This window comes from Hoplias malabaricus, chromosome 15, assembly GCF_029633855.1.
Source record: "Hoplias malabaricus isolate fHopMal1 chromosome 15, fHopMal1.hap1, whole genome shotgun sequence".
In the NCBI taxonomy this organism is placed as follows: Eukaryota; Metazoa; Chordata; class Actinopteri; order Characiformes; family Erythrinidae; genus Hoplias; species Hoplias malabaricus.
Genome location: NC_089814.1, coordinates 14,609,983 through 14,636,362, shown reverse-complemented (window position 1 = coordinate 14,636,362; position 26,380 = coordinate 14,609,983). Strand labels below are relative to the sequence as shown.

The 26,380-nt window shown below is 39.7% G+C and overlaps 1 protein-coding gene across 2 annotated transcripts in view; it reads right to left on the bottom strand.

Moving 5' to 3' along the window:
* Positions 1-673: 673 nt before the first annotated feature.
* Positions 674-26,380, bottom strand: part of ssh2b (slingshot protein phosphatase 2b) — a 30,129-nt gene continuing 4,422 nt past the window's right edge. Inside the window, exons 1-14 of one of the 2 annotated variants that reach the window (XM_066645498.1) lie at positions 18,443-18,766; positions 14,090-14,208; positions 13,300-13,364; positions 13,061-13,182; positions 12,880-12,945; positions 12,717-12,782; positions 12,036-12,230; positions 10,378-10,471; positions 9,672-9,800; positions 9,515-9,561; positions 9,284-9,430; positions 8,778-8,978; positions 5,287-6,199; positions 674-4,775 (exon numbers count right to left, since the gene is read on the bottom strand). In XM_066645498.1, the coding sequence (XP_066501595.1) occupies positions 3,456-4,775; positions 5,287-6,199; positions 8,778-8,978; positions 9,284-9,430; positions 9,515-9,561; positions 9,672-9,800; positions 10,378-10,471; positions 12,036-12,230; positions 12,717-12,782; positions 12,880-12,945; positions 13,061-13,182; positions 13,300-13,364; positions 14,090-14,208; positions 18,443-18,537 (3,579 nt within the window). In that variant the 5' untranslated portion in view covers positions 18,538-18,766 and the 3' untranslated portion in view covers positions 674-3,455. Of the gene's footprint in view, positions 4,776-5,286; positions 6,200-8,777; positions 8,979-9,283; positions 9,431-9,514; positions 9,562-9,671; positions 9,801-10,377; positions 10,472-12,035; positions 12,231-12,716; positions 12,783-12,879; positions 12,946-13,060; positions 13,183-13,299; positions 13,365-14,089; positions 14,209-18,442; positions 18,767-26,380 lie in introns of those variants that run through there. The other variant, XM_066645497.1, reaches the window with a different exon arrangement.

Here is a 26,380-nt window from a genome sequence, read left to right as displayed (position 1 = left end):
ATGTTGAAGCTTATACAGCTGTGAGTTTGTATATATACACATAGCAAGCCTATCTATGTAATATAAAAGGCTAATATTGTATCATTATAATTACATGGCAGGAGATACACAGTTTTTCCATTTACCAATTTAACATGTTTTGTTCTTTCATTCTTCTACAGTAAAAACCCATGGTCATGTATTAATCAAGCTCTACAAGATGGTTTGTCCTGCCTTTAAGTATCACAGTCCAACCAGCATTAGGTTTTGTTCCATACAGTCCTGCCTCTTTTTGGGCAATTTCAAGACAGTGGAAAATTGCCCCAGTCTCCTCTCATAAACTCATGTTAAGGCTCTTTTTTTCAAGCTGCAGAGCCTTCAGTATATCCTCAGTGGGTTCCGGGAGGGCTCACCCCAACGTAATTTTTTGTCATAAACAAGGTTATGCGTATTCCAAATGGCCTCCTACTCTATTCCCCTGCATTGCTCACTATTTATTGAATAGGGCACAGATTCATTTTGGGCACAACATTGTACGGATACCGGAGCAGCTAGAGCTGTGTAGAGAGAACAGCTAGTGATCTGGTCAAATTCCGTAAACTTCACAATACTCTCAAAAAGCTGGTTTCTCCTCAAAATGGTGACTCAATGGCATTCAATTTGTTTATGACCACAGTTGATATTTGATTCGCTATAGAGACAAAGTAACTTTATTAAAGAAGACCTTCATAATGAACTCCTGGATAAGGATCTCCATAAATAATGTACAGTATGTAGATAAAGACAAAGCTTTATGAATCTAGTGGTTACTGGTGGTATTTCTATATGAGGTGACCACAGAAATAAAACTCTTCAACATTAGATGACACTGTCAAGTTAGATTCCTGATTAATTTGTACAGTGCAATGTGCCAGTTGTCTAGTTCTTAATTTACCCACTGAACAAGCCGTCATCACAAACATTTCCCCTCTGAGAGATTTGGCAGAGCCACCACTGCCTTGTTACCTTATGCATTGTGTGAAAATTTCATTATCATTTCATTAATTCATTGTATCTGTAGAAATGGTAAAAGTTTGTTTCATGTAATGTAATGTAATCGCATTATACCGACTTTGAATAAAAGATTTTTCCTCTGCTGTAAATGTTCCCATTTTGCAGAGCTTTGAGCTTTTGTTCCATAAGTAAAAACACAACAATCCGCCATAAAATTAAAATAACTTTTTTCTAAAAATTATTTTGTAAGCTCCACTGACCAGATGGATGCAATGTGTAGATGTACAATTACAGACTGTATATATCCAGTGCATGACTGGATCAGAAACAGAAGACTGTGCTCCCTCACTGTCAACTCAGAACCTCTCTGATATGGTCATAATCTCTGAAAAACATAATAAAAAGGGGCTAATGAAGTATGCAGAGCAACAACTGGACCACAGCCTGTAATCACATCACATTTGGCAGATGGACTCTGATGCTATTGTTCTTAAATTTTCTTTTAATAGTCACAGTTTAAGCACAGAATAAAAAGAAAATATTGACTCTTCCAGTCTTACAATGAAAACAAATTTAAGGGAAAGGAATTGCACTGTACACATCAACCATACAGGTGACCCCAAGTACATACTCAGCAAGCATGCTTCCAGAGTACAAACCACAGATTATATTAAAAAAAACAAAACACATAATTAAAACAAAAAACAAAAGGTAAAGTGCATATTACAAACTCCCCTGTGTTTGTTCATTTTACTAAACAAATAGCCAGAAAGGAGAAACTGCACTTAAGAATCCAACAGACAGAAAAAGGTGCACACACTCACATTGAAGTATGATCATACACATCCATAAAAAGTAGGCTATACATACATCCACTAAGCCCCATAGATCTACATTCTAAGTACACAATTTATCCCATACTCAACTGACCAACATGCACACTAAGCAGACATCCATAATAATTTTACACTCAATTACATTACATTCACCACAGAATGTATTTTACATTTATGCTTCCATCTCACTCCCATACGTACATACATACATACCAAAACAATATCCCCAGAGAGTGGGGAATTTCAGTTCAGCAAAGAGCATTCTGAAGTACAAGATCACAGACTGACAGGTAATTGCAAGTTTATCACTATGTAATAAACCAGTTGACAGACGCTGTGCAAAAGTATGAATCAGTCATAGCACTTCATTGTTTTTATAGAGCAAGAGCAGCTATTTCCTGCTGACGGGTCCAGGTTAAACCTGCCCTTCAATCCCATCAGACACAGACTTCTGAAGTCAGGCCATTCTGTAATCATGGTCATGTCCATATTAGGCACTCCACGTACAACGTATTTTCTGAAAACACTGCGCTCATGCCCTATGGTAAACCAAATGTTCAAATCCAGGTATATTTCTCCTACATTAATCATTCCCCACAATATATTATGATTATCCGAATTACACGGCGGTTTAAAGGTGACGTACACCGTTAAAATTATGCGGATGTTTCCTCACCATTAGCCTAATGTCTAGTGGTTTATGAAGCCTTGGTGTCAGTAAATGGGTTTAAAAAGCGTGTCAGTCCGGTATGCTAGGGTTTCTCTCTCTGCTCACAGCAGAGTTTTGACAACTATTAAACCTCCAAACATAGAAAAGCACAAGCTGAGACGAGGATATTGCACTATTCCTGCTCCATAGGTGGGTAATATTAACTTATTTTTGATGTTTCAGATTGCATAAGGTGGAGACGGCTACCTGCATTACTAAAAGTGCTACAAAACTAAACAACTGGAGTTACAAATGAGCTTCTGTGGTAATTCAAACAGTGAATAAAAACAAGTGAAACTTCAGCTAGGTACAAACAACAGTGTTTTTTTGCCCTCAAACATACTGTTCCATTTTAAGAGACATGGAACATCTGAACATAAACAAACTAGAGAGAACAGCGTTTACCCACTAAAGCAGACAGCCCCTTTAGGAGCCAAAAATGAACTAAAACGTCATGTATGCTACAAGCAAGCTAACACACTTTCATATTAAAACGACACTGCGCAAAATACATCTACTATTAGATTTTTTGGCTAGGTTACAAGTCTTCTGTTGTCCATTGAATGTGTTGCTGTGTTAAGATGTTTCCAAATTTTAAGGGATATGGTTTTATCTGAGGGAAAATGTCCATGAGGCAACATATATCAGGTTTATTTTCTGTGGGGATGAATGGCAATCACTTTCCTCATTATGTAATAAGTATTGAATACAGAACGACTTGACTTCCAAGGTCTTTGAGCTCAACACCAATAACTTCTCTGATCTCTGATCTCCGCTTTCTGACCATGATCTCTGCATTGTGTGTCTGTCGATAGGCTACAAACCTACCCTGCAGGTTTTTTTTGATTTCCGGTTTTGTAAGGCCCACTGAGGTATGTGTGGATAAAATTACATTGTAAAACGCGGACGCACAAATTAGCATACAGACAGAGCCTGGGTCACATGGTGTGGTAGGGGTTCAAGGTCCGTTTTTTCAGCCTTCTTAAAGGGTGGGTTCTGCCGTACTGCTGCCGAGTTACCACAGATGTTAAGGCAGGGGCTGGAACAGGAGTTGAGTCCTGCACCTTCCCCTGCCTCCAGCACTGATTAGACAGTGGCAGCGATGTGGGGGAGTCATTACTGTCACTATGCTCTAATTCTCCAGTCTGCTGGCCCTCCAATGTTTTATCCGTGCATGATCCAGTAGAAGAGAGATAAGACGTGTCAGAAGAAGGGAGAGAGGGCGTGCGCCTGGGTAGAACCCGCTTCTTTTTTGAGGTATCATCGGTAAAAGAATGAGGGCGTGGCTTAAGAGTGGGTCGGGAGACAGAAGCAGCACTCAGCTCCAGCTCACTCAGATCACTAGTTGACAGTTCCAGGGAACCTAGCTTTGCTAATGAAGCTGAGCGCTTTATCAGTGAAGGTGGGGTGAGGCCAGCTTGGCGAATCCTGGCCTCTACTTCTTTGGCCCGTTCTTGAATGCTCCGCCCCTTTCTCTGTTCTTTTCCAGCCCACGGGTGGCTAGGCCTCTTGTCTGATCTCCCACTCACTTGGCAGAGGAATGCCCCCAGCTCTTTCAACGTCTCCCAGGTCTCCCTCATGTCCACCAACATATGAGGGTCTGAGGGGGAGTCAGTGCTACTCTCCTTCTCCACGACTCCATCAAGCTGTAGAACCACTGCTGGAGAAGAGCTGGACTGAGTGGAATGGTTTTGCATTGAGTGCACGAGGCTTATGTCCTCGTCTGAATTTCCAGTGTGTCCACACTCTTCTTCCCTGAGTCTTATTTCGCCCCCCTTTTCCATCCCCTCCTCTATAGGAGAAGCCTCCTTCTCTACCTTCTCCTCCACAGTGCTCTCAGGCTGATGGTGGTGGGCTGACACAGTGCTTGGATCTTGAGTGAGGTCTGTATGAGGTGAGGTGTCTACAGTTCTGTCTCTGCTGCTGGTGCAGACAGCAGAGCGGAGTGAAGAACCCCCATGAGCACATGTTAGCAGTGTGGACGAGGAAACTTCCTGCTTCAGCTTCTGTTCTAGCTGCCGGGTGGCTCGCCGCACTGTACCCTTTGGCCAATCGGTTTGCAGGGCCTCTCCAAGCTCCGCCTTCTGCATTTCAGCTTCTTCTTGTGTGCTTTTGACTAACTCCTCCTGCTCCTCCTCCTCCTCCTCCTTGTAGCTGCTGGAAATAGGTTGGCTGATAAGAGAAGGGGGAGGAGTTACACTGTGCCTTACAGAATCCAGCTCTGACACCACATCATTAACTGAGGCATTGCAGCTCTCCTGAAAAAAAGAAATAAAAGTAGAGAAAGATGAATGACTGAAAATGCCCCAAAGAAAAAAACAAAAACAAAAACAGTGCTCACAGACTGCAACCACCCACATCATGATTGAGATGGAGAGCTCCATGCAACATTCATTTTGACCAGCAGGTGGCAGTGAATGACATGAAGTCAGACTCAAATTATGTTAACAGAGATGCATGGAATGTCGGGACATTTGATTTTGATTGAAGGTTGGCACTTACTTTCAGCAACACTACTCCGTTGCTGCAGAATAATAATACAGCATTTAGAGATGTATACTCAAAAACGTACTGAGCTATTATGCAATTTTTGACCAAACTGGTCCATTATAATGGAACCTAAATTCCAAACAAATACTTTTTCTTCTAACAAGATAAAGAACGGGAAGAAGATTACAGACAAATAAACCCACAATTCATTGTTCTCATAGTAATAGATTGCACAATGACAAAGCAAATACGAAAATGTCTTTCATCTACGTATCCTACCTTTTGTTGGTCCTCCTCCCCTTTAATGTGGTCTTCGGGAAGCAGCAGGTGGCTGTGACTTTTGTCTTGGGGCATCTGCTGCACCGCCTGCTCAGAACTCCCACGGGTTTGTCCCTCCTGAGCGAGGCCAAGAAATTTCTCTCTGGCACTAAAAAAGTCAATGCGGTCGGTGCTTAAAGTTGATGGAAGCAAAGTGGAAAGCCCTGCTTCCGATAATGTGGCACTAGGGTGATGGTAGTCATCATCGCTGGTGTGAAATAAACCTGCACAGTCTGAGTCTGTGTCAGGCACTTGCTGGCTTAATTCTTGCCTATGATGTTCAGGCACCTGTGTGGGTAGCCCCGCTGATGAGGAGTCTGGGGCTCGCTTGCTTGGCTCTGGGGTTTTACTCCTATTAGACTCTGTTTTAGACACCTGAGGACCACAGTTCTCCTCAGGCATGACAGAGGGAGTCTCAGACTGTTCACAGCTGACTGATTTGGTTTCTGCATCTGAGAGAATCCTAGGGTATGAGACCAGGTTATGAAGGGAAGCAGGTGGATGACAACGGCCCAATGAGATGGTTTCCGCCACATCAGGCTGGACTTCCGGTACCACTGTAGCTGCTCGTGGTCTAGGGAGCATTGGAGGGTCCTCTGCAGCAACACTTTCCTCAGAGTCTCCCAGGCCATTGGAGAAGGGGACTTCCTGCTCTCCGGACTCTTCCTGGTCCTCTACCCCAGTAGCAATGATGGAGGCGGGGGTGAGTGTCTGAAGCAGAGCATGGAGCGAGGGCGATGCCAAGGAGCTACTTTGGTTGCGTGGGTTGGAGCGTCCCAGTGTTTGCGCCACAGGGGCCTTTACCAGGGGCTCGTGATGCTCCGACAAGTCGCTGTCTGAATGGGAACGCCACAACTTGTTGTGCCTCTGCTTACTAAAATAGAAAATTGAAAAGAAGGGAGTACAGAATGGAACAATAAAAAAAGATTTGATTATTTAGATTCAATTAAAAATTATTTTTAAAACAATGCTGAATACAAAATGTGCCCCTTTAGAAACTATACAACAGACCACCCAGTATACACACACACAATAAACATTATGAAATATTAAGTCAAATGTTTTGTAATCCGTAGTTATGGTTAAATTTATACACCGCAGGTTAAAAACAGTATTGTTTGACTGATCTCATGCAAACAGCAGCAAGACACTTATACTTCCACAAATGCCATAACTTTTAAACATGCTGAGTGATACCCTGCTTTAAAATCACGTGTAGGCTATGTTTTAGGACATCCTCAGACAACATTATCAGGTCTTAGACAATGACAGGTGGAACATGTGGGACAAAAGGTATCAGCCACAACCAACACAACAGTGTTTTATGTTTCAGTAAAATCAGTGTGATAATTCCTTTTTCTCATAATTCCTTTGTATCAGTTTATGGTCAAATTAAACAATGACAGACTGAGACTGCACTATTGATTTTCCAAAAACTTGTATATCAAAACCTACTCTCAAATTACTGCAAAAGATTTACCAATTAAAACATCAATGATAAAGCAAAGACCACTCCCCAAACCCTTAAGTCAATAAGTGCAAAAGAGATATGCAAAACCTTCTGGGACAGTCAAAATTCTTTCTGATGATATTTATATTTGAAACGGCCTCCCTTTACATCTGTCTTGAATACCACTTCACTTACATATTCCTTCGGAACAGAATAAGAAAAATAAGTTTTACTTTCAAGTCTCTTTTGCAGAGGTTCATACGAGAGATTAGAAATGTGTAAATGTTAATCCACAAATTAAACACAATTCACAAATATGTTTCACAAATGAATACATCCCGATCTCAGTCTGCAATTTGTACAGAGTTAAATTCGTAAATACACGTTTTTGGTTTTCATAGCTATAATCATAATTTTATGCAAAAATAAATACATTTGTTTGAATTTACATTGCATATATTTGTAAAGTCACTGTCTCTCATTTAAAATGTATTTGTAAATTGTAGAATCTGCGTTTGTGGTTCAAGTCACCCACGTGTATTTGTGACGTGCATTTGTTCATTTCCTCTCGCGGGTTTTTGGATTTTAAGAATTTCCTCTCGCATTTCACCCGATCCAAATACAAATGCAGCCTGATCCACAAATGTGGCCAGCAGGCGAACAAGCCACCGCTGGGTGGCACTGTTGTTTTAAGGCGTTTGGGTCTAATTTAAATGCAGACGCGTTTGCACATTTATAATGTGGAAGTTCGTACAAAAAGCCGCTGAATTCAGCTTCATTTCACAGACAGTGAGGAGCGGGTGATCACTGTGGAACACTTTTGAAGGTGCCCTAAATTTAACGACGTTAGAGTCCAGCGGAACTTCCCTAATTTCGCTGCGGACTGCTGTCAAATAAAATACTTTAAAACCATCCCGTATTTGAACACTAAAAACTGCGTACTGGACTGATACGGGACGCGTTGTGTTCCGTATTTTTGAGAGTGGATTGTTAAGACGGGTGATTTGTTTCAGACAGATGCTCTCTCAACATTTTGAAAAGGTCTCAACCAAACAGGGTCCAAGAGACAGACATTCTTATGCACCTAAAGAGCCACTTTTTACAGGCAAACACTACAAGTGAAATCCAACAGTGATGCATCAAAACACTACACACGGGCAAGGGAGGCTGTTTCACAGTCTGTGTGAATTTTTCAGTGATTACTATGAGCCTGCCATTACCAGCACTTACTAAAAAGTTTCAGAATGATACTTATAAACAGCACAAAGGTAAGTGGAAGAGGTTTTTAACGCTTGGATGCTTATGCAAACAAATACACGCGCTGAAGACGCAAGTAAGCTTTCTTTGGACGTAGACATGACAGAGCGGAATGCAGCCAAACGGCTACAGATACATACTGTCCCAAGGACAGAGACACTTATAACTGTGTTCACTTACTAGAAGTGCAGCATTACATAGAAAGTGAGAATGAAAATGATATAACTGTGTGATAATACATACATTCCTAATGGTTTGTATGAGCACACACAGATTATTCTGTGCTAAGGATGAATATAAGTTTTTGCAGTACATTTAAGTAAACTAAATTAGTTTGGCTGGGTCATATACCAGTGTTCCTTGCTTTCCAGCAGACAGTTTAGACGTATGGACTAAGAACACTGCTGGAAATACCTGGTGATTTTTTCACAGTTGTACATTATATCGTCACTGTCTGATGATCATTTCTGTCAATTTTGTAGATGAGCTAAATCAGCTGTTCTTCCCATTGTGTGAAAATGTCGTGATGAATTGTCCAACAGAAATGCTCCAAAATTTGGAATATTTTTACACTGACTTCCAATTAAAATTAAGTTTTTTTTTCTTTCCTATGTAAAGTTGCTATTTTATAGATACAGATTTTCATTGGATAGTGATTATATATTTTGTCTGTAGCTATTTGTTGGTGTTGATATATTGGTATTGGTGTTGGTATATTTTGAATAGATTCAAATATAGAGCATACCTGGCTAACAGAATACCCTGGTACTCTTCCAGCTGCCTCATGAAAGAAGGGTTAGGCTTGGTAACAGCTCGACGTTCCTTGACATATTCGAAGGCCCGCTCCAGGTCCCAGCCATACTCTTTCATAGCGTAAGCAATCACAGTGGATGCAGACCGACTCACGCCCATCTTACAGTGTACCAGGCACTTTGCTCCTGCTTTCCTGCAGATAGCAGTTTAGTCATTTTTTATGCATGAAGGACATTTGTAGAATTGTATTGTCGTTATAAAACTATGGCTCAACATTAATTATATGTTAATTATTAAATAATATTATTACAAACATTGGGAGAGACATAAAAAGAGAGAAAGCACCAAACCCAGTAAGAGAGACATCAATTCTGACCACATGAGAAAAAGCAGCATGCCTGAGCAAGTCTAAAACAGTACTACACCTACCACCTAGCTACTTTAAGGAATTATAATTTTCTGTACCAGAATCTAGTAGCTGGCAGCAGTCAGACTTACTTGGCTCTAGAGATGAACTTATATGTGTCGTTCCAGTAAGCTAGCAGGTCTGTGGCTTCCTCATCATACACCCGTATGTTATGGTACTCAAACAGGCCCGGGAAAAAGTTGTCAATCTCTCGAGTGACGTTAAGGATGTACTGTACCCTGAGCATAAAAAAAGGATCTTTTTATATCTTTATAAATAGCCAGTTATGTGTAGGGGTTACTAATGAAGTCTAGCAGTCTTACCCGCTATTTTGTAGCTCTTCGAGATTAGAAGCATTCCACTCTGAACCCTTTCAACAAACACAAATAGAAATGGCTTACAAAAGACAAACACCGATACTTTCATCTGCTAACATGTTAAACAGGAAACTGACAAATATGTAGGATATTAAACACTCACCAAGTACACATGCTCAAATATCTCAGTTGGGCTGTCCATCTGCCCCAAGATCACAATCATCTCATTATCAATGTACTCTTTAAACTCCCGCAGGTTACACACCATATGCATCTCCAGCTCTGTACGGATCTGTTATGATTCAGATGCAGTTAAGTGTTGTATACATCAAAAGTTCTATGTCATATTATCAAGCAAGTGTGTGGCAAATTATAGTAAATATCTAATTAAAAAAAATTCTTAAATTCTTTAACAATTAAATTTGGTGCCTCAGGGCAAAAATTACCATTCAAATAAAAATAAAAAATACCATGTAATTTGCATGTTTACATATTATCAGGTTATTTCTCTTGGGTTCAAAAGAAGAAAAAATGCTCATTGAATAAAATTGCAGCTGGTGTTCTCAGAACAATGGACTAGGCACACCAGAAAACATCAGTCAGTCAGTGTGGGGTTCTTTCATTAATGAGCATCAGAAAATACAACCAACACTTAAGAATGAGCTTAAAAGGAGTGGAAAAACATCTGCTTTTCATTTTCTTTGAAAAACTGAAAGCAAGATCAAAAGGAAAAAAGGAAGCTGGAATACAGGCAATGGGTAGACACCACAAATAGTTGGTTCTTGAGTTTATGTAGTCAAACAAATAAATCTGGATACAACTGCTGTATAAAAGGAGGAATGTAGGAGTGTATACTTGTCTAAACACACCTCTTTAGAGGTGACATTCTCCAGATCTTTCTGCATCATGATCTCCCTTAGACGAGTCTTGATCAGTCGTTCTGTTCTTTCTCGCTCAGTTGGCCTGTCAGCACAAAACACACAATCTTTATGGTATTTCCGCTAAACAGTTGCTTTACCACAAACTCCTACAGAGAACTGTAAGGCACTTTCACAAGGGAAAGGTAAAAAGAAAATGCTGCAGTAATGAGCAACTTGGAGAGTTATATTCTATTAAAAATTCCACACATCAGACAAAGGAGCAAACACAAGAAACACAAAATCCTGTAAAAGGAACTTCTCACTGGGGCACATTATATATGCCTCAGATAATGTGACCACAAACAGGAAGTGTGAGTGAGTATGTCTTTGCAGTTCTGTTTTGAAGAAGTGATTGTCTGACTGTCGCCCTCTGTGCCCTCACTTTTGCAGAAGTGGTGATATGACAATCTTGCAGACGAGTTGCCACAAGTTCAGACTTGCCTTCCTTACTGCCACGCTCATAAACCGCAGTCTCACACACAGTGGCACATGTGCTCAACACAAACACCCCCCATACAGCCTGGCTCTTTACATTAAATACCAAAAATCTTTCAGCCAGACAAACAAAGTAGCGTTACATTTACTCTTGTGCATTAGAAAGAGCTGTTGTATTCTTCAAATTCATTAGAACCTACAAGATTTGTTAATTTACAACAGTATGCCACAGATGATGCAACATACAGAGTGCAAAACATGGCAATATTTCCCTGTTGAGCTAAATATGATTCAGGGATGGTTAAGCAGTCCCTCATCTTCTGCAGTCTAGTCATTTCCAATCTGAATTAACATTACTCCAGATTGTTATCAAATGCACAGATATTCCAGAGATGGCTAGAAAAACAGCCAGGGTTTTGGAAGTAGCCATCAAGCTTCCACCTTTAGCAGAATTTTTAAAAATACTCTGAACTGTTGCTGGGGTGGGTTGGTGGTGTTCATGAGGAGATGCAGTGCAAAGCGTGAAAAAGAAGGAAGAGCTGCTGGCTGGAGGGAAACTGGCTTCATCTAAATCGAGCACAAAAATCCTTGACTCATATCCTTCAATATGAGAGCAGCCCAAAGAGCCCGCCATCAGAACAATGCCTCACTAATTTGCACATTGTGGTGTGTCATTTCACTTCAGTACAGAGACATGTCACCTGCACCTATAGCAGAGTCGAATCTGAGAGGCACAGCAGAGGCAGATGAGATGGTGATATAATATTTACACCTCCTGACTCACATTTCCTCCTGCTCCATCCCTGAACTCAATCCCTAACATTTTCCCATTTCCATTCTACAGCAGACAGGGACTACATTCTACAGGTTATTTAAGATAACAATCTGGAAGCTGTGCAAGAACTGTCATTGTGTGGCCAATCTACCTTTCAATAGTTAAACAATAACTATTGAAAGTAGGTAGAAAATATAGGTAGTTAAACAATAACAATACAGTTTACCCAGGGAGCTGGCTTTAAAGCTCAAGCTATTGTTGCCGAGCAGATTTGAATGCAAGGCCTGAAAAAGAAGTGGCTGATGTTACTGAATAATAACCCAGCACTTTAAATAAGAGCTAGCCATAAATAACAACTGAAAATGGTTTGGCTGTCATAAGAGTATGGTACACCTACACGTCTGAGAAGAGTACAGGTGAGTCAGCCCTGTGCGACTGCACATCCTGCATTGCATTCCACTCATTGATATGTGTCTGGTCAGAGGACACACGGCTCTGGTAATAGCTAACCCAGGTCAAGAAAAGGCTGCCAGGGAAGTAATTGTGGCAACGTGCCACCTCACACGCCTTGTGGAGAGACTGCAGGGCGGACCTGAGGGAGGAGCAGAGAAAGGGATGAGGACACAGTAACTAAGGTAAGGAACAATACGGTTATAAAGATTAACGGAGACATTAGAATGGCATTATATTTTATGTTTAGATTTGATTAAGGACACACAGATTTTTTAGGCCGATACGATAACTGATAATTAGCACCTTGGAGTATTCTTTTTTTGAATATGCATAAGCACAAAAAAGGCATTAATTTATCGGTGGAAATACCAGCTAAAATTCCAATTTCGGACCGATGACAATAACTAAAAAATACACATACCGGCAAATAATATATCAGCTGCCGATATATCATGCATCACTAGTTTTGATCCCATTCCACAATGACCAAATTTAGTTCCTCTTGTAATATCTTAATCATTCTTTGAACTCTTTTAAATAATTTCATTTGTTAACAATACTGTATAATAATTATTAATTGTTAAATAGTTTTAAAACAAGAAATGAGTTGAGAACAACCACATACCACATAGCTTGGACGGATACTGGTTTGAAAACGTGGACCCTGTTATCTGTCGATACACTGAAACCCCTGTGAGAGACAGCGTGCATCCCTAAGGTCAACTTTATGTCCAGAATATTGAAAAATGTCCAGTATTGAAAGCAGCAGTGTGACACAACAAACTTACCCATCTCCATCCAAATGAATCAGTGTGTCACTCCATAGAGGAAGAACCAAACCTATAGTACAGGAACTATATAAAAATATAAATAAATAATAATGTATTAGCAAATTGATAAACATGAATATATTCAATCAGATTTAAAATGCAAGTGCAAAGCCACCCCGCCACCTACAGACAAACACACCTATCTGTGTGGCTGAAGTCCATGCCAAGCACCACACTCTCCTCTGTGTCCTGCCGTCCATTTGTGGACACTACGACCATGTAGCGTGTGCTCTGGGGGTGTACACTCTCCAACCGCACAGCCTGCCAGACAAAAGTGTTAACTCAATAAACCAGTTGAACAGGAGAGAACAAATTCTTTAGATATGAGATGTTTGGCATATGGTAATATCAAACATTGCATTCATTTGGGTGATTTACCAAGCGGATGTTGTCCTCTGGCCGCAACAATGTGAACATGGTCTGCAGGTGCTGCTGAAGATCCCCTAAACAAAATAAATGATCACAAATAAATGCTAATTAATTCAGATACACTTTCAAACCACCATACAAACATAAATACCCACACAGCAAATAGTGTACTCTAATATCTACAAAACGGTAACTTTATAGGAGAAATAGTTAAACATCTCAATGTATCTTTTCTGACAATCGGTTAGCATTTCAAAAGTGCCATTAATTCATAATTTACTAAATGTTCACAATGTAAAAGGCCATAGTCTGTCTATATTTTAGTCCAGTAAAGTAAGAACTTAAATGTACCTACAGAAAAAATACCACATAGTCTCTAAGATCCAACTCTGTACCATTAAAGAGTTCAAAATATTTAATATATTAACTTTACCATGTGAAAGGTGCAATTTTGTAGGATTTCTGTGCATTTTAAGTTTAAAATAAAACAAACAAACAAAAAACTTAATGTCAAGGCAGGGTGTATGGAGTTAATGACATTTCAAAAATATATTTGCAGTAGGTTATGGTAGTTATGTTCCCTGACTAAAGGGTTTATAGAGAACATAATCGTGAGCGCACCACTTCAGTGACAACATTTTTACATTCATTTTAAAGTTCTTTTCCCTATAAAGTACAAGAAATGTTCAAACATTAATCATTATCATACATACTGCCAAATAATGATTGACAATGGCTGTATACAAATAAATGCAAGTGTGAGTGCCCATATGAGGTTAGTGTAGCTACTCTCCGATACCTGCATGTTTGCTGCGTTGTCCTGTGGCTCGCGAGGAGCAGGTGGAGGAAGTGGAGGAGCCATTTCCTCTTGGAAGGAAGAGTGCAGCGCCCTTCACTGTAAGGAAGCTCTCGCTGATGCTGGGGAAGCAAAACAAGGCAATTAAACCCTGTGTCCAATGTTTGGCAGCTACAATATATCTGAAAGCTTAATGTTTATAGCGGCAGGCTTTTTATGATTTTTAATCTGATGGGCATAATAACAGGAACTTCCAGTCAAACGCTTAAAAACACTTTGAACTAAAGAGAACATCGTGGAAACCACAAGTCATCAAGCCCTATATTAATCTTTAAAGTAGAAAAACAAGGTGTCTTATATCACAGTTAAGTCAGGCCTGTGGTTGGTTTTGTTTTCTTTCTTCTTATGCAATGTCAGGTTTATAAAACACACCCTTAGCAAAGGAGCAGTGCACGTTACAACTGGACTCTTTTGATCAGTATTTTTCTTACAAATTTGCCATAAACTAATTACAAAAAACTACACCAGAGCCTTAAACATCGCTGTGATATCAAACTAGACAGAAATCAGTTTTCCAGAAATCCACTTATTGAGCTATGGCTATAAGATTCTTCAGTTTTCAGGTTTCAGTAAAGAAAAAATTATCTTACTTGCATTGCAATTTTGACTAGAGTTAATAGATATGTGCAAGTGTGTTTCGTGTGTTCATTCACCCCACACAGTATAAACTTGCAGTTCAAGTGCTAATAATTATCTGCCAATGCTCTGCCCCAAAAAACATCAAAAATCCAACTATAACAAGCATGTTACTGGTCAATTCAGCAGTAAAGTTGAACTGAAATTGGGCATAAACTAAACTGATCATCACCATTCTGATTTTTACTGTCGAGTTTATCTTAAGCATCCATCAAAACAATACATGGATATAGTGGATAAACAGCATGGCAATAGGAAAAACAAAACAAAACAAAAAAAAACCAAGAGTGACACGACTATTCAACATGAAGTAAATGTCCCATGTGCCCTTGTGACCAGTCGATACCACTACAACTGAGAAACATCACCAAAATACCATCACCCAGCACTAGTTCTTTGTTTTGATGCCTCTTCTGACCCCGACAGAACAAATTCTGGGACTTTTTGAGGGGCATTGTCTCAGACACTGAACACTTCATGCGGGACATAAATAAGAACAAGCTGTTCCACTGTGGCCTTGTTTCCTCATCCCTGCAACAGCTGGGGGGGATCAGAGAAAGAGCATTTTGTATGGTGTGTGTGTGTGTGTGTGTGTGTGTGTGTGTGTGTGTGTGTGTGCGCGCGCGTGTGCATGTGTCCTCTTCCTGAAATCAACTGATATCACACTAGCAGACAGAACAAACAATAGAAATTGAATAGCAGCTTAATAACAGCCATAAAGGTGGGAATGAGACTGTGTGTGTGTGTGTGTACCATTATGGGTGTGTATGCAGGTGTGTGGTTGAAATGTCACATGCATAAACATGTTTATCTTATGAGTTTCAGTAAAACAGAAGTCAAACAGGTCAAGTTCTCCTCCTGCTGTCTTCCAGCTTTTGACCAAAACATAACCTTGCATTAACTGTTTAAGATCAACCAACAAATAGTTATTATTCACTCCCTCTATAAATGAAAATCAAAGTCTTGATATTTTGCTCAAATTCTTCACATCTTAAATCTAGGAAAAATAAAAGTAGTAATAATGTATCAGTGTATCCTCTCTGCTGTGACTGCAAACATAAACAGCTCTTGATTTTTATGAAAGAAAGCATGTCATTGTGCAAGGTCGTGACACAGTGAATTCCAGCCTGCTCTCTACACAACACATCAAACACAAAGCCAAATTCTTATGATCTCAGTAACCACATAACTCTCCTCTGTCACCCTTTGATTTCATCCTACTACAGACTGACTACTGTTGCCAAGGACAAATGATCATCTGTTTTTTTTTAAATCCAAAAATTAAATTCATTCATGAACTATCCAAAATGAAAATTAATGTATTCATTAAGTCATGACGTCTGTAGACTATCAGTCAACATTTAACATGAAATTGGAAATTCATATATAATAACAACATTCATTCATTCATTCATTATCTGTAACCCTTATCCAGTTCAGGGTCGCGGTGGGTCCAGAGCCTACCTGGAATCATTGGGCGCAAGGCAGGAATAGACCCTGGAGGGGGCGCCAGTCCTTCACAGGGCAACACAGACACACACACACACACATTCACTCACACCTACGGACACTTTTGAGTCGCCAATCCACCTACCAACGTGTTTTTGGACTGTGGGAGGAAACCGGAGCACCTGGAGGAAACCTATGCGGACACAGGGAGAACACACCAACTCCTCACAGACAGTCACCCGGAGCAGGAATCGAACCCACAACCTCCAGGTCCCTGGAGCTGTGTGACTGCGACACTACCTGCTGCCCCTAATAACAACATATAAGTACTATATACACAGGAAGTGTGGTGATGCTAATAAGGGTGTGGCTCTGCAGGAAGTAAAGCTTGTGCACTGTACACAGGAAAGGGATGAAAGAAGTAGTAAAGAGGTGTGAAACAAACTCTATTCTGACTGCATACAATAATACCATTGGACCCATAGGGAGTACAGGCACTAGTAAAATCTCATATCTGTCTACATACACACCCTTGTTTATTATGCAGGCAAGGCACAGCTCAGAGTGACAGCAACATAATCAGACTTTGGACAGACAGACAGAGAGAGAGAGAGAGAGACAGACAGACAGACAGAGAGAGAGAGAGACAGAGAGACAGAGAGAGAGAGAGAGAGAGAGAGAGAGAGAGAGAGAGAGAGAGAGAGAGACTAAAATAAGTCTATCATTCTACAAAGGTATAACTTCACATTTAAGTCACACAACCACACTGAGGCAAAACACTTTGAAGAACGGAAGTCAGTTTCTAAGCAGACACTTGTCAACATCATCACAACACACACCCTACGTGCTCCGTCATGCTCCTGTTGAATGATTAATAGGCGAACACCAAGACAGGTGAATGAGTCATTCTAAAACTACACTGTAGGGTATCCCAGTATCGCTCTCTTCCTCTGTCTACATGCCACAGATACTTTTGCTTCCAGTGACTTTAAAATGTTGCCAATTTAAACAATAAATCTCAATAAGAGACGACACACAGCTCGCTTCAAACACTGGATAATACCTCAGAACACGTGTTTGTGACAGAAATGAAGAATAACGCATTAAACGAATCACAGAAAGTACTTTGAAAGATCTTTTATTATTGAGTGTTTTCTACAATGGACTGATTAATCACAGATCACTGGACATAGCAGAAAGCCACACACAAACACATCGGAAGCCTTGATAAGAAAATGAATGAACTGCACGAAACAAATTGTGGGGGTAGCAGTGGATTGGGTTAGACGACATCAAGGTGTCCGCCCTGTAAAGCACTGCGGGAAACCCTGCGACATTTCCAGATCTGAAGTTTTTGCTGTAGAATTTTTCCAGAGTTCATATGTAAAAGGGGCTCATCGGTCACTTTAAGGCTAAGGTGAGATTATATATTGCCATACCCACCCCTAATCAAGAGTCACTGATGATGATGACAACGATTACAGTGACTCTAAAGATCAGATCACCCTGCAGCACATTACAGGACACAGAGGGTCAAAGAGAACCAAAACCACCCATCCTAAAACTTCACAAACCAGAAACAAATAAACGAGAAAAACTTGGCTTATTCTCCCCTGAATAAGAAACTCCAGCACAAACGTAAATCCACATTAACAAACAAAGTAGTACACCAAATTATATATATATATATATGGATATAGGTCCGGAGCCCACGCGGAATCATTGGAAGCAAGGCTGGAACACAACCTGGAGTCCTTCACAGGGCAACACACATTCACTCACACACTCACACCCACTGACACTTTGGAGTCACCAATCCACCAACCAACCTGGGTTTTTTGGACCGTGGGGGGAACCAGAGCACACGGAGGAAACATGGGGAGAACACACCAAACTCCTCACAGACAGGTCACCCAGAGTGGGGTGGTGGGTGTTTTTATGAATCTCAATAATACAACACTATCATAGAAGACCCAGAAAGCAACAATAACAATCAAACAATAATAATAACTTTAACAACTGACAATGTCCAAATACGGAGGACCCACAATTTTTAAATACCTGTTTAAACACCTTTCTGATGATTGTTTTGGGGTGATTATTTTAATAAAGTTACAGAGCCATATCTTGACTGGTAGAGAGATATTCTCCCTCGACCACCTAAGACTCATGTCCGTGATTTTGCAGGTAATAACATGTTCGTCCACTTACAGGGTGTTGAGAGCGTTGTGAGAGAGGAGACACGGCATTGCGGAGGACGAGAACCGCGGAGACCGCGGAGCAGCGCTCAAATCGCCCAGAGTCATTTATAAACAGAGAGGGAGACAGCGACTTCCCTTCAGAAACTCTCCAAGTCCTCCTCCACTTCTCCGAAGCTCCTCTTTTACTCTTTCTCTTCTCATTTCCTCCGGCCCCCGGGAGCTCTCCACCGATCTACACGGAGGCCCCCCTCGATGTACTCTCGGTGAAATAAAGGAGCAGCACCCGGGTGAACGCTCCGGTCGATAATCAGTGCTGTTGCCCTTAGACTCGCCTCTCGCTAAGTGTCTTTCTCTGTTTCTCTGAGCGCGCGAAGACAGCAGCCCTGCGCACGTGCTCCAGCAGATCCCACCCTCTGACGTCACCCAACACAACACACCTCGAGGTTCCCACGTCTTCCTCATAATTCACATTCTTCCAAATACGGATTTGTATTCTGTCTTTCTCACACTTCTTCTTCTGTTTGGCAAATTAAAATGAAAAAAAGTTTTTTTTTTTTTTTATGTGTGTGTGTGTGTGTGTGTGTGTGTGTGTGTGTACGAGGGGTGTTCAATAAGTTCATGGTACAGGTATGAAGTAAAACACACAAAATGCATTATTTATTTTTCTATGTAATCATCCTTCTATACTTTTGTTAGAACTAGCCCTTAGCTTTTCATTTCCCTGAAAAAATGCATTTTGGTTTATACTCAATCATTTATTGTCACCATGAGCAAAAACAACTTCCACAAAGAAGTTCATTCTTCAAATTTGGAAAGATCACAGGTAAAAATCACCCAGGGCTATGTCTGAGCTGTAGGGTGGAGGATTTACGGTCATAGGGATTGCAACAATACTAATGATCAACATTAGCTAATATCTTATTTATAAATCCTTTAGAAAGTGTCACTTTTTAGAACCATTATATAATTACCTGCTGGATTAGTAGATTATATAGATACTGAAAACTTAAATGACCCTCAGGTAGTGTCGCTCTCACACAGCTCCAGGATCCTGGGATTGTGTGTTCGAGTCCCACTCTGGGTGACTGTCTGTGGGTGTTTGTTGTTTTCTCCCTGTGTCTGCGTTGGTTTCCGGTTCCCTCCCATGGTCAAAAACCTCACAATGGTAGGTGGACTGGCTACTCAAATGTGTCCATAGGTGCGAGTATGTGATTGAATGTTAGAGCGTGTCACCCTGCAATGGACTGGCACCCCCTCAAGGGTGTGTTCCTGCCCACTGTGACCCTGGGATTAATTCCTAGATCAGACCCTGAACTGGATAAGTTGTTACAGAGAATGAATGAAAAATAAATGCACATACAACAAGGTTTATATTCTAATGTAAACAACCAGACCCCACTAGCCATGTCTCAACAGGTCTACATGAAATCCTAACAACGGGTAACAACTGGCAACAACTTTTGAGTTTGACAATGTATCTCCATAGTCAAGATTCAATCACAACCTTCATTTAGTTCATTGTCCTCTATAGGTCAGAGTATAGACATCCTGAGTTCTGGAATTTCACTTAGCTGCAGATGTACTTTCAGTGCAGAGAGGCCATAGAGAGGATGGGCCAGATCTCTCCCCCTGGAGCATAGCTGCCCTTGCACATAATCCCTTCTTGACCAGACTAATGAAATCCAAAACGCTGGGTGAAACCCAAGGCTCTTGTAACCATTTAGGCTGTGTCTCACATGTCAGTGCCATGGCAATATCAGTGAGTTTGAGCAATGCTGATGGTGACAATACCATATAAACACACACAAACAGTAGTCCTAGAGATGGTGTCTCCATTTTGTGTCTCCTAACATCAGTTACAGTGCACAAGGTAACAGGCAGGAAAACACAACCACTAGGGCTGCCTGTCAGGTAGGCTATGACCCTTTATAAGAAATAGGAAGCAATAAATAAGACTTCTTTTTAGGGTTCAACCCTAGCACTAATTGACAACACATAGCACTAATTGACACAATCAATCCCTCGTCATATGTGGAGCATAATCAATACGACTGAATAAAATTGTCCTTTTGAACATTAAACTCAAAGCCATGAATAAACAAAAGTCGTTTTTTCCTCAAACACACCGTTCCAGCTTAAAACACACCGATATTCTGAATGTAAACTTCCAGAAAGAACTGACTTTCTCCACAGTCATAGGCATTCCCTTTAAATGACTAAACCTATTCTCTCACCTCCCTCAGATATTTTATTGGAATTTCTATATTTCTAGCTTAAACAAAAGAGGGAAAGGTAAGGACAAAAGGTCATAAATCCAAGCAGAGCTTCCAAGTGTCTTCTGAATAACAAGACTATGCAAGAAGAAACAGCTTTAATTTAAATTTAAAGTCTCACATTGTGGGTACCACCCGAAAGCACTAAGGGTGGGAAATTTGATTATTTATTTATTTATTTATTTTTAATCAAGGTGATGCAACACAGTGTTAAACATCTCCCTGTCCCAACTTTTCTGGAATGTTTCTTCAAATTCAAAACAAGCATACAATAAATATATCTCAGTTTCATGATATCAGATGTTACCTTTGTACCATTTTCAATTACATATAGGGTTTAAATTATTTCCACATCTTTGCATTTTGTTTTTAATTTACATTCAGCACAGCATTCAAATATTTATTGGAAAAGGGGTTTGTAAGACATTTGGAAAACAATAGTATAGGAACATAAAGGCTGTAATCTCCCACACACCGGGTGCAGTAATACATCTCAGCATCTTTCTGTTGCTGTACTACACTAAAGACAGTTCGTAAATCTTAGCTAAAATGAGGATATTCTAAGTCTAATGCCTTTATGAAAATCATATAAATGTTTATTAATACGAGTAAAAACATATGTGACTAATACCAAGCCTGACAAATGCAATAATCTGAAAGGGTTATTCCATTAAATACATGAGTGGAAATGCATAACCTGAATTTTCTTCTCTGAGTTTGTCAGAAAATCTAGGTGCATACAATGGCTGCTTCTCCAGTGTCAGGTGGTATTATACAGAGCTTCCTTCTTTGGAATAAACAGATAATAAACAAGAAAATATTTTCACTGCAGTTCACTGAGTACAGATATTTCCTTTTCTCAAATTGTAAAGGAATAGTTTCATTACAATTGCAGTTTTAAACTAAATTCGTTAACATTGTAATCAATTTAGAAAGTCCAAAACGTTATTCCTTGTACAGCACATGTATAAATACAGAGCTTATAAGCTGCAACATTACATTGATATCTACATAAACTTTATAAAAAAAATTTAAATGGCCAAAACCATTTATACCTCACAAGGACAAACTGTAGCTGTGTACAAACTGTGGAAGGGTATTTGTATGTATTCAGGTGCTCACGTAGATACGGGCAGGAAACCATAAACCATGTGCCTGGAACACCTGCCGACAAGGAAGTATTCTGTCGAGTTAAAAAAAAGTCTCAACTCCTTTTGTCCCAGCCTCTGATTACACTTGCAAAACATATGTCAATACTGTACATACAGATCTACGAGAAAGACTGAAGGCTGATACTATGATCTCTTATATGCCTCTTTATTTCTTTATTATAAAATATATATTTCAAACAAATGCAGCAATTCCAAGTTTCACCTTCTATTGTCCATGTCATAGATGTTTACATATAAATAACAGAGACTGCTAAAATAGGGGCAAGGCAAATATGTATTTGTATTCTGGCTAGGAAAAAAAAGTCAAAAACATTAAGTGGAATTTTTTAAACAGGTCAGCAACCAAAACAAGGCTGCACCGAAATGTATTACCAAGCTCTTGCTTGGTGTCTTATGTGGTCAAATGATGAAATAAGCACATTTTCAATAACCCCTTCCTCCTTCTGAGTATATAACACCCACCATGCAGCAGAGAGTTTTTTTTTTTTTGCATGCTGTAAGCTTATAATCTAAAGAATATTAAAGAGAAAAAAGTGCCATGTATTGCTGCAAAAGTATGTGTAGCTACAAGTGGAGAAAACTTTCAACTTCCAGTTTTATTTCACATTTTTTTGTGAGACAATGTTAACATTTTATTTAGGTAAATGTACTTCTGGGTCTGTTACAAGAGGACAAATAAAAACCATAATAATGGAGCACACACATTGTCTGCTCTGCCCACCTTGTCTAGTTGCAATGTGTGTGAAAAAAAAACAGCACTTAAAAACAGCACTCACTCAGCCTCTGTGAAACTGTGCACAGACCTGCACTTGGTTGACGAACTGACCCAGAGGTATATTTACCTAAATGAAAACTTTGTGAGATCTTGAAAAATATTTTCAAAATATTACAAACGTTCGCTTTTTTTTCTTAACCATTTTTTCATTTACAGGACAAACCTGAAGCAGTTTTATAAGGTACCCCATGAACCACTGACAGACTTCACTGCTTTATGTAGCCATTCAATCAAAATACATTAAAAATGTTCACATTAAAATTTGGCATAAGAGGCTGCAAGCAATGGAAGCATCTTAAATCCATATCTAAGTACCATCATGCATCCCATTCATATTCATTCATTCATTCATTATCTGTAAACGCTTATCCAATTTAGGGTCAAAGTAGGTCCAGAGCCTACCTGGAATCATTTGGCGCAAGGCAGGAATACACCCTGGAGGGGGCGCCAGTCCTTCACAGGGCAACACAGACACACACACACACACACCTACGGTCACTTTTGAGTCGCCAATCCACCTACCAACGTGTGTTTTTGAACTGTGGGAGGAAACCGGAGCACCCGGAGGAAACCCACGCGGACACGGGGAGAACACACCAAACTCCTCACAGACAGTCACCCGGAGCGTGAATCGAACCCACAACCTCCAGGCCCCTGGAGCTGTGTGACTGCAACATTACTTGCTGCGCCACCGTGCCGCCTATCCCATTCATTTTGCCTCAATTTTTATTTGGTTATTTATTTATTTTTGGGTATTAAAAATGGATTATTTTAGCACAATTTAGCTCACATATTAATGGACATTATACCACAAACGGGATATCTATATTTAATTTAAATCATGATAAAAAGGATTTTTTTACTTCTTTTACTACACATGAACTCCACTACAACTCTTGAAATAATAGGATCATACAGAAATCTCACAGTAGAGGACTTGAAGTATGTAATTTCATTGGAGCTCTATGGAACTTGCACTCTTAAAGACTTGTGTTCTGACAGATGTAAGAGTGGCTATATCTCACTATAACACAGTATAAACCAAAACGTTTATTAAAATAAAACGTGTCCCATTATAAGAATGATTTAAAACACTACTGTGTTATGGGGATATTTGAACTTATTTGGAATTATCCAAAAATTATTCGCAATAGACCAATATTTTTCGGGCCAGTCCTACTACACAACACAGAATGCATAAATAAACTGTCTCAAGGCTGCTTGATTATATGCTATTAAAAGTTAGCACACAAAATAATTTACAGTGTATAAAATGGAAAATAGCAGTCAAGAAAAGCTCCACTAAGATCAGCCTGCCTTGATATATTCATCATAAGAGAAAGTTCATATTTAAACAGATATAATCATCTTGCAAGTTCAAAGTAGTGCTCCTAGAAACACTAAGCCTAAACGCAATGACCATGTTGTCCATGATCTAAATACATTCCCATATCCTATCAACAACCATTGTTTTATTCAGTACAATTAATCAGTTCTCTAGTGCTGTCTTGGACCATGCTGCATGCAAATCAACATAGCGTATTTACTTAGAGGCATTACATTACATGTGAAAGTAATCTAATGCCTATGGAAAAAGTCATAAACAAGATCCATCAACGACATGTTTGTTGTGCAAACTTCAATTCCACATAACAACTCCCTTGTGCTCCTAGGTTTGCATGGCTTAAACTGACTAAACTCATAAAACACAACTCATAAACTCATTTAAAAAAAACAAAAAACAAAAAACAAGCACATCACGAGTGTGCTCCACTAAATAAAACTCCACTGGCCCCTCTGGTGGACAGACATGCCATGCTGCAGGGATTAATAAATCTGCTACTCCTTTAGCCATGGCCACTGCGTCACTGACTTATTTCAGGGTAGGGGATTACCATGGCATAATTGTTTTTTCTTTGTTCTAAAAAACCGAGCTTAGGGCAACTTTAACTGCTCCCTATTCTTGTATTCTTTCTGTCCTCTTACAATAAATTGTTGTACAATTATGAAAAAAATATTATGAAGCTAACCCTAGCCATTTTCTTCATACTGTGAGCAGGTTCGACCTGAACATTCTATTTTTACCTTCCATGGACCGGACCCCCACAGGACCACCACAGAACAGGTATGATTCTTAGTGCTGCAGTGACACTAACGAGATGGCAGTGTGTAAGATTGGAACAGACACAACAGTGCTGGAGTTTTAAAAACAGCTGTGTCACTCTGGACTGAGAACAGCCCACCACCTAAAATATCCAGCCAATGGCATCCTGTGACCACTGCTACAGGACTAGAAGACTGCTAATTCAAACTGTGCAGCAACAGATAGCTACTGCTACTGTCTCTGACTTTTCATATACAGGGTTTACCAGTAAAGTATGTGTGGCTAACAGAGTGGACAGTGAAAGGGTACAGTGTTTAACGTAACCTCTAGAGATCCTGAACATTAAAAAAACATACAGAAATGGGGGCAAACAATGTATTCCAAGCAACAGAGAGATTACTGTGTTATTGTAGAACTACAAGGTGCCCCTATATAGAAAGTGCAGCTGATCAAATAGACAAGGAGTGTAAAAACATGGTAATTTATTTTAATAACACTGTTGATATGTGTATATGGCACTTTTTTAAGGTAAAAGTATCACAGTTTATAGTGTTCTTTTAACAAGTCAATTTATGTGGCTAAATGGTCATTGGAACATTGTTAATAGTCTATTTTTCCATTGAATTGCACCCGAAAGAATTGCAGTCAAGTACGTTTGTTATAACCCCTTCTTGATAAAAACCTATTTAAGCTCTGAATGTGTTCAGGAAGTAAACATATTTCAGGGTACAGGATATTCTCAATTAACAGCAGTTTGAGGTAACCTGAGTGCGGAGGGGACCGGTTAGACTTGCTTGCTCAGTGTGGCAATAAGCCAGAGCAGGAGGTTAACGCTTCATTGTGATGTCAAATCTTCTACCGCGGTAGACACCGAACATAATTCAACATCATAGTACAACAGTGGCATGCAGAGGAGGATGTCACTGTGATGACTTTGCTTTAGGAAATACCTGCGATATTACAATTCATTAACAAAGCCGGATCTGTTGACAGCATGTCGTTACAAATACATATCAGCTCTGTCTCTCCAAAAACAGAAACAGAAACAATCAAGACAGCAATAGTTTTGAAATTACAGATCACAGACAGTAGAAGTGAGCGTCTGAATATTTCTAATGCCAAAGTTCTATGTCTAGATTCGAAATGAGTCCTTGAGACCTGTATTGTTATATGAAGGGAACCATACCACAGTGATGATAGTGGGAATAACATTGCCTTTTACTGTTATGAGTCTGAGTATACATATATATAACTGACATTATAAAAGGTTAATCACAGCTATGTTTGTTAGATTTTGTGAAGCTAAACTTACAGTTAATTAGAGATATCACTGCCTGCTACAAAATATTTATGTACTTTAAATCAAATTTTATTTATGACTATAAATATGTTTTTAAAAGACTACTAGTGGAGGGATAACTGTCCAGGAGTACTGCTAAGATGTCACCAGATTGAACAGACTTTCCTATAAGGATTTTAGCTAAATATCATTTGTGAAGCAGGCTGCAGGTATATAACTCTGGTTAGTTACTACAACCCCAGCCGGAATCAGTAAAGAATAACTTCATAAACTGCACAGAAAATTAAGCAGATTTGTCCTTAAAATACTGGTCAAAAACTCACT